The 9,472-nt window shown below is 36.0% G+C and overlaps 1 protein-coding gene across 1 annotated transcript in view; it reads right to left on the minus strand.

Annotated features, from left to right (window-relative positions):
• The window catches only part of LOC149576459 (putative beta-1,3-galactosyltransferase 12), a 54,125-nt gene extending 50,320 nt beyond the window's left edge, over positions 1-3,805 (minus strand). Inside the window, exon 1 of the mRNA XM_089817380.1 lies at positions 3,063-3,805. Within this exon, the coding sequence (XP_089673506.1) occupies positions 3,063-3,442 (380 nt within the window). The 5' untranslated portion in view covers positions 3,443-3,805. The remainder of the gene's footprint in view (positions 1-3,062) is intronic.
• Positions 3,806-9,472: the final 5,667 nt, after the last annotated feature.

Genomic DNA, 9,472 nt, shown 5'->3' on the forward strand with positions numbered 1-9,472 from the left:
TAATAATCTCCCTTGCCATTAAACCACTTGCAGCGGCCTTGATAAATGTACTTACACTATTTTACTTAGTATGCCAATTTTGGCTATTAAGGTCAAAGCATGGGGACCACATGGTGAACTAACTCCCAAGAATCCATTTTGTGCAATCAAAGGATAGGGTGCCATGATATTCATGATTTTTAAGAAGGTTATTTTAGTTTGATTATAACATCCTATTAATTATATGGCCAATATGAATGATTGAAATCAATTTCAATTTATCGGATCACTAAATTGAGGAAGGGGTTACTTTATTTTGTGAGGCTTATATTTATATAAGCTAAGAAGGGTATTTTTTCAATAAATATGGTGGTTGGTTAGTTTTGAATCAAATATGGTAAAAATGGTGTATAAAAGGGAGTCATTTTCCTTTGCAAAGACAATTTATTCTGGGAGAATTTTGGTGAAGGAATGACACTTGGAGAAGTCTTTGTAATCCAAGAGACAAGAATTTGGGAGAGAATGCTCTAGAGAATTAACTGGTCTCATAAAATAAGATGAAAACTTAGAGCTTTCTTGAGAGGATTGTTCCCGACTTTATGTCGTTATTGTAAAGACTGAATGCCTATTGTATTCATATGCTCTTGTTGAGAGAGAGAGTTGCAGTTTTGTTGCTTAGCATTGTAAATGTGACAAAGGAGCTAGGCACGAACATGTTGCTAGCAAGTTCCTGTCATCGCAGTGTAGAAGCAGGAAGCAGATTGTAACTCCATAGAAGATCATGATGATGTAAGAGTTTTGCTTCATAATAATGGCATCGATCTTGCAAGTTTGAAGATCTAAAGATGTAGCCAGAGTCTGGTGAACTCCAAAATCAAATCCTTTGTCTCTTGTTCTTTCTGATGCATGTTTTTGTCTACTTAGTTTTTTTTTTTTTTTTGGCATTCCGAAGTATTATTTGATCAGTTCACAAGCAACATCTGTATCGATCTTCGTTTCAATTCTGTATCTTGGTGAATCTAAAAAATTGTAAGTGATTCATAATAAGGAGTTTACAGATAAACTTCACCCTTTTCTTGCTTTAATAATAAGCACAAAGTGTCCTTATCTGTATCATTTTCCATCTCTCTATTTGAGGTGCAGGATGAGGAAACCTTTACTTGAACTGAGATAGTGTAGCAATCTTGTGCATGGAAATTCAATCTGGGAGGATCGAAATTCTCAATATTACAATTCTATTCTAAGGTGTATTCATAATCAAGAGTTTAACTCTAATTTTCAATAGAATGAGCAAACATAACTCTTTCCTGAGTAACTACCATATTTGTTTACCCAGTGCAAACTTGCCAGGCTGCCATTAATCCTCAGCTAGTTGAATTACACTTGTCTCAAAATCTCATAACTAATTATGCTGGCTTTAACCTTATTTTTAAATTGTTAAGTTTCTGTAGATTAAGGGTACGGAGTATAAGTCTGGCTATTGTCCTACTGAACTTTACATATAAAATTGTTTTGGTCCCATTGTGTTAGATCTTTATCATGAACTTTCCTGCAATTAAATTTTTAGCTATTAATTATTGTTATCAAGAAGCTGATTAGTTAAATTTCAAATTAGTGCTGTTTAGGTTCAGCATCAATCTTTCAACTGTATTTTAGGACTTTCTTTTTGTTGGTATTCATTTTTCTTTTTCCAGCCGTACAACCAGTTAAGGTTCTAATTTGGACAGTTTGGCTAAAATAACTTATTTAAACTTAAAATTTGTATTTAAGCACCATGCCTTTGATAGTTTGTTTTTGTTTTATTAATGCTTGCCTCTAATATTGGAAAATTAACTGCAAGAATCATGAGTAGCCTGTGAGTCTGAATCCCGCTAACGGTCAGGATAAACGTTCACAAATAGGCATCCATTGCAAACTTTTTAAATAAATTTTATGGGTTTTCTTGCTTATTATCATTGTGGATCTCCAGTGCTTTGCTTATTTAGTGCCAATCCACAGATATTTCTAACTTTAATATTCATCATCCAAGCAAATCATCCCTTGAGATTGTGAACATGTTAAAAACTTAAAAGTATAATCCCATCAATAGGTGAAAGAAGCTGAAAGAAACTAAAAAGGAACACAAACTTCTCAACAACGAATCTGTACCCAGTCAACCAGGATGAGTTCAAGTGATAGTATTAGGGGCAAGGGCATTAACAATGGAGCCCCAAGTTCAAATTCCAGAAAATCAGTTGAAGAGATGAAATTGAGTAAAATACAGCATCAAAACTCACAGGGCATGTTGTCCCTTAATGGATGAGGCTGGATTCAAATCTCTGGCGAATTCAGTAGAGAGATATCCCTCAGCTGTGGCATAATAACCAGTGTTTACTAACTACAAGTCCTGAGTGAATTCTACCATGAAGATGTTGATCAATAGTTGTGTCTAAGCTAAAGATCTGTTTAATACAACATCCCATGTGAATTTGATACAAGCAATATCTTCAGTCCTGTTTGCTCGTGTTATTCCTGCATCCAATCTAATGTTACAGGTTTTAAGCCATTATACATTGTGGTTGGCAATTTATAATTGCTACAGCTAGCTTCATTTGTTGTCATTAATAGTTAGCATCCGGAAATGTAACAGTTTATATTCAGAAAGGATGTTGAAGGATGTTGTTCAGCTCCATCACTAATATTTTAATTTTATACTAGGATTCTGTGAATTTTACTTTCCCAGCTGATTTTGCATCTCTAGATGGAGAAAAGGTTCTAATTATAAATCAATTAGCTTATTTTTGTAACTTTTCTCAAGACACTAAAAATTTGATAACAATAATCAATCATTGCCACATGACTTCTTGGCCTTAATGATGGCTCGGCAGAGAAACCAAAACATCGGTAATTGCATTGCTACGAAGACAGATCCAGGAGCGTTTAATATAGCATTAGACTACTAAACCCTAGGGCTTCTGGACAGATCACTCATTCGATCGGGAGAATTAGGATTGAAACAAAGGAAAAATTAAAAACAAGAGAGATTAATTAATTCAGCGTAATTGAAAATAAATCCAAAACAACGGCAAGACATTTTCCCCGACCTGATTAAGCCGTCCGGATCGGACGGCAGCCATGTTTCCCGCAAAGCTTTCCGGCGCTCTTTAGAACCAAATCCGGTCTGAATTCCGACGACGCCCAAAACCTTGTGTTTGGCCTCTTCCTCCAATTGACTCAAACCCCCAGGCCACGCCGCATATCTGGCATTAGCCCCTCCCAGATGAAGGCTTCTCAGCGTGTCCTCCGCATTGCCGCATCTGAATTTATATACAGGTCTCCCTCTTATCAGTGCAAATAGGCCAAACGAAATGCCTATGATGCCCGCGCACAGGCAAAAGACTGAAAAGTGAGGGCTGCAAGATCTCTGCTGCAACCGTGATTTATATTTTCCGTTTTGAAACAGTGGGAGAAATTTGGACGCCATTTTTATCTAAGCCGTCTGGTTTTTCTCACCTTCATTGCTTTCCCGATTTGACGATTACACTGATTTTGATTATAGAGTTTTATCTTCAGCAGTTCGTTTGGTGAACGTTGGAGGAGTTTGATTCAGTCCCAAGCTTCCTTTTGATCCCAATTTCGAAGGGACAGGAATAATATGTTGGATCTTGATTTTATCTGCACATGTTTTTGTTGCTTTAAAAACAAATTCAATGGCAGGGTGAATCTAGAGATAATCGCTGCGCTCTTATTTTTAAGTCGGATGTCACTTCCTCGGGGAAAAAGAAAATTAATTAATTAATTTTTTATATTGGAAGTCACTTCCTCGAATTTCAGTGGAACTCAAAACAAAAAGTTTGAGCAAATCAAAAGTGGTCTATTGAAGTTGAATGGTTCATAAAGAGCCTACAAGGATCAAATCTTGTTGAGTGCAAAGGTCCAATATCATAAGGGATGAGGCCACGATTGAGCAAATCAAAAGTGATCTATTGTCCAAAGGCCCTGGGTTAGAAGTGAAGTTGAATGGTTCATAAAGAGTCTATAGAGATCAAATCTTGCTAAGTGCAAATACCCAATATCATAAGGGATGAGGCCAGGATTGTGCCCTGTGTGATTTTGACAGCATGGATGCCCCTCACCCATGTATGCAATATCTACTTTATTAAATAACAAATACAATGTATTATAATCATGCACTTGTTTTCATTGAGAATAGGATAGAGACAAAATACTAGCATGCAATGTGTATACTTGCAACCAAATCTTTTTGGTCAACCCTTATCAAGGAGCTAGCCTCCTCTACCTCAACCACACCCCTATCTTTGCATCAACTTCCCATTTCGCTCAAGATATAATCAGTAGGTTAGTCAATTTAAATCATAACCAAAAAATTTAATTGCATATATTTTGTTGCACTTTTAATTTTCAATATTTCTATTTAACATGTTCCAAGGTAAATCATAGTCATCATGAGAACATAATAACATAATCAACACAAGATATATCATCATAATATCATCATCATATGACGCGAGGATAAAAGTAAGGTCGAAATACATATCGTCTAACATGTCTAATCATAGACATAATGACTTGGGTAGGAAACTCTTGACCAAGTCAACAAAAATTAAAGAAAGTCTAACAATATTTAGGAATATTTCATACATGGGCTCTAAGTTAATTAGGAATAACTTAGAGCCCATGATTTTGACAACATGGATGCCCCTCACTACTTGGCTCTAAGTTGAAGAACAATATCCTCCTTTTTGACACTTATGTCATGGGTGGTACATGAATAGTGTGTTTGTCCAAAAATGTTTGATGGACCTCCTTTATAATCTTGAGTGTTGCATTCTAATTATTACACACTACCTCTAGATATTGAATTTGAACATCTAGCTCGACAGCAAGGTCTACTAGGCCTTCATAAGTCGAAAGATGAGAATCTTTCTTCATCAATGTTTCAAAAAAGGCTAGTTCCTTGTGCAACGCCTCCATGTGTGGGGATCAACATGGCTTGAATACTTATCAAGGGAGCCCTAATATTTACATCTTGTGGATGTAATGCAGCTAGTTGACCTTGAGTAGATAACAATCTTTGAAAATGAGTCTGGCTTTGACCAAGAGACAACTTAAGAATGTTACTTGTAGTCTTTAGATCTCCTTGTAGTCAATCAATATCCCTTTATCCTTCTTGTGTGAATAAATTCACACCAAAAAGCTTTGGGTATAGAGAAAATATATTCTCTAACACCTTCTTTACATTCTCCATCTTGGTTGCTAAGTCAACCTATCTTAGTGCAATGGCACTAGAAATCTTTTCATTGACCTTTGTTTAAAACCTTTTCTTAGACCATTCTAGAAGTTTGGTAATTGTATCCAGGTATAATCTTATCAACCATATTCACTAGTTGCGCAATAATAGGTTTTTCCTCATTAGGTGTTGGGAGGCTAAATGCATCAAGAAATATTTCTCTAATGTCATAGAGAACTTGTCTTTGCTTTTGCTCCCTTTTGAGTAACTCTTGGTGCTTCTTTCTTGCTAGAGCTTCCTGTAATATGCTCATTTCTTCTATGGTGATTGTTGCAAGATCAAACTTTGGAAGTTCAATCACCTCATCCAAGTTGACATCTCCATAAGACATGCCTTCTCCAACCTTAGATGTATCAGGACTAGGCCTTGATGATTGCAATGGTGTAGCATCTACACTCGGCCTATGAAGAGTTTGACAAGGAATAGGGGATGTAGAGATCGGTAGGGTAACCAATGTTTGAATTGCTATTTGTTCCTTTGGTTGTGTAGTCAAAATTGACTCTTCAGTCCCATCCTTCTCCTTCTCTATGTTTTCTTGTTCACCTTGTATCTGTAAGATAGGTGTAGGACTGCCTTCCTAGCCTATATGGACTTGTGTCCTATCCTACTCAACTGTCAATATTTCTTGCATTGAAGCATTTGGCACTAATTTGTTGACATATGATGTCAATGTGTCATTCACTTGATATACCACATTGGGCATTGAAACATGTGTGTCAATGGTGACACCCTATAGTGCTTTTGTACCTTTTGTATATGTAGATGTAAGGGGTACACTAGATGTGTCATTTGTCTTCTCCCCTATTAAGACCTTGTCAATCTCATCTATGCTAACTAATACATAATTAGTGCATAATTTTGTAGCTAAAATAGAATCTGGTGTTATCCTTTTCAAATCATCCTTTGTCAAAGGATTGATGTTCAGCACTGTGTTATTAGAAACATCCTTTATCTTTATTGTATCTTGTTGGCTTGGTTGGTCCACTTGAGGGGGATTGACACTCGACATATGTACCTCAGGTACATTTTGATCTTGTAGCAACTCTTCTTTAGTTGTAGCCTCTTCATTTGCTTCCTTCATTGTGCCTCCCTCATGTTTATCTTTGACAAATTCATCCTTAGTAATCTCTACTACCTCTTGTTCATCTTTTTCTTCACCAACCTCCTTAGGTGCTTGTTCAATTGCCTTTTCTATTGTCAACCCATAGATGACTATCCATATCTAGGTGCTCTATTTGAAAACCTCTTCAATATTATTATGTAAGATATTAAAGGCTCTATATTTTGGAGCAAATCTCCCCTTGTATTTGTTTATGGCCTTATTCATTAATGACTTGTCCAAATTTGGCATTGCTCTGGCTAGAGTAGTCTCCCTTATATTTCTTTCAATTGTTAAACTATATCGCCACCTTTGCTCAACTCTGTCATATAGACTTTTAGGTAATGATTTGGCAATCTCAATAGGTGTGTTCTTAAATGTGGCCATTATCTTATATACAGATTCTTCCACCTTATTCATATCTAACTTCCCAAGTTTATCCAACTCAACACATGTGAACCCTAATAAATCTACATTATTCTTAATATTGTCACACGAGTTGTCTAAATCAGAAGAGGGATTGTGGCTTACCACATGGAATTGATTGTTGTCATCTGATTTTGTCCTCTCCTCATCTGATTCGGTTGGAGCTACATACTTTCTCCTATGTTTCTTCTTAGGCTCATCCTCCTTTGTGGCTACAATAACTCTTTTTCCTTTAGGCTTCTCAACTTCTTGAATCTCCTTTGCAGTTGCCCTTGTACTAACCCTATTGTTGGCTTCTATTGTGGTCTCTTCACAACTTTCTTTGGTTTACTCACTGCATGCTCCTTATCTTTCCTCTTCTTCTTTTCTGTAGGTTTAGGTGCTTCATTGACTTCTTCTGCCTCAACACCTTCATCATGTTCTACTTCTTCTTCTTCTTGGTCCTCTCCTTGACCTTGTGTAAGTTTAAGTGGGGCTTGGGTTGGTTGATCATCTTCACCATCCTCATCATATTCTTCTTCTTCCTCTCCCCATTCACCAAATCTTTCCTTTAGCTTCTTCACAATTTTCTTTTTCTTTCTAACCATAGAAGTTGTCTTCAAGTCTATTGTGTTTCTTGATTTGTCTTCCTCATAATTGCCAAATGAGGTTGCACTCTTGTCTTCTAATAGTGTTGTGATGGTTGTCGATGCCTCATTTACATTGATTTCATAGGGCAATGGTTTGAGCCATCTAACCCTTGGAACAACTACTTGTACATATGTATGATCAACATCAACTAGAAAATAAACATCATCATAATATTTCTCCACTAGTGACACTGGTATTCTCAGTCTCTATTTCATAAACTTCTTAAAGTCTTCAAAATAGCTTGTCATTACTATCTCAAAGTTGTCCCCAAGTTGCTCTATGAACTCTCCAATCTAAATCATAATAGACCTATTGGTCTTCCAAGCAACTTTTCCAAATGAAGGAAATGTATTCCACACATAAAAAAAATGCAAACTAATAGTGAACCAAATTTACATTGTGCACTCTTTGTCTTTCTTATGACCCCCAAGTTTTCTGATAACTGTTGGAGTTGTAACTCGGCAAGGTCATAAGAGTGATCCTTCTTCACTATCTTGTAGCCTAAATCTATAGCCATACAAGACACATTGTTCAATCTGCTAGATTGAAAGAACTTGTGAGCAATTATTCTCACTACAAATGCAATTAGGGGATCTAAAATTGTGTCTATGGTCATCCCTATTTTGTTCCATACAACCCTTGTATTCTTCTCAATTACCTCCTTAGCATCACTTGACATGGTCTTGGGTCTATCAAGGGTAGGATACCATGTACCTCATTGATCCTTTTTGTGATCTTGGTAGGGCCATTTTCCAACCATACAAAGTGATCATGTATTCTACTAAGTACTATATTAATCCATTCCATTTTGAATACATTTGGAAAATCTAGGGCATCGGTTAACCCTTTTCTCTCTACAATTTTTTTTTCCTCCTTCAACACTCCATCTACACATAGTTTTCCATATAAATCTCTAATTTCTATGTCTCCAATACTACCAACCTTACAAGTGTAACAACATCTTACATCTTGTATCATCAAAACCTATGGTGGTATCATTAATAATGCACCAGTAGGATATCCCTTGTATGCTATCTTAGGAATAGCTTGGAAGGGTGGTTGTTTAATCTCATTAAATATTAATTGAACATTCAAAACCTCTTTTCCTTCCTTCCTAACAGTAGTAGAAGAGCTAGATGCCATTTTAAATAACTAGGGTTTGCAATAATTTAAACAATGTAGCTCAGAACATGATAAATACCTTATGAATTTGATAAGTGGTAATGAGTAGCAGCTAAATCTAGTTAAAAATGCTTGAATCCTTCACCTTAGTTCACCTTATTCTCTTTGTGCTCTCTTCAATCTTGAATGAATGTAAATGAGTCAAAAATCGACTATATAACCCTTAAAACTTAGCAATAAATGCTCAATGCTTACACAATTGTAAGCTTGACTATCATAGAAATTTCAGCTCACTCAGCTTACACATGATTTCTACTACACTTAGAAACCATAGCGAGCTCAGCTAATACCATCACCCTTAATAGCTCGGCATCAACAAAAAATTTATTTTCACTCGACAACAACTGTGAAACTTTTCATGCTCGGCAACAACATGAAAACTAACAAAACTTATAGACTTCTTTTAGGTTCTAACCAATACGTTGCATCTTAATTCATGCATCTATAATCATTTTAGAACTTAGATTCTTGGAACTAATGTAAAATATATCATTGAAATATCAGTCCCACATACCTTTTGATTTCTTAGTTGGGGGTGTTGTGATCACCTGATCCATTAGATGAAGTGACCTCATCTGAACTCGATGTGCCATAATCTTCCTTTTTCTTCCATGTCTTGTTCATCTGCACTTTGATTTTATCAACATCAACCTTCTCTTTGCCTTTATTGAATTCATTGCTTGGTGCTTTTGACCTTGTTGGACAGTTTCTGCTGATGTGACCAATCTTCAAGCAGCTAAAACATGTAGTTTGATTCAACCACCTATTGTAATCACTTCTAAAATGAGTTCTAATACAATTCTCAACAAAATGTCAATACTCTTGACAATAGTGACAACTATACCTTGTATTGTAATCTCAATTGT

Source organism: Cupressus sempervirens, chromosome 1 (genome assembly GCF_028749045.1).
Source record: "Cupressus sempervirens isolate cs-2001-9-10 chromosome 1, ASM2874904v1, whole genome shotgun sequence".
NCBI lineage: Eukaryota > Viridiplantae > Streptophyta > Pinopsida > Cupressales > Cupressaceae > Cupressus > Cupressus sempervirens.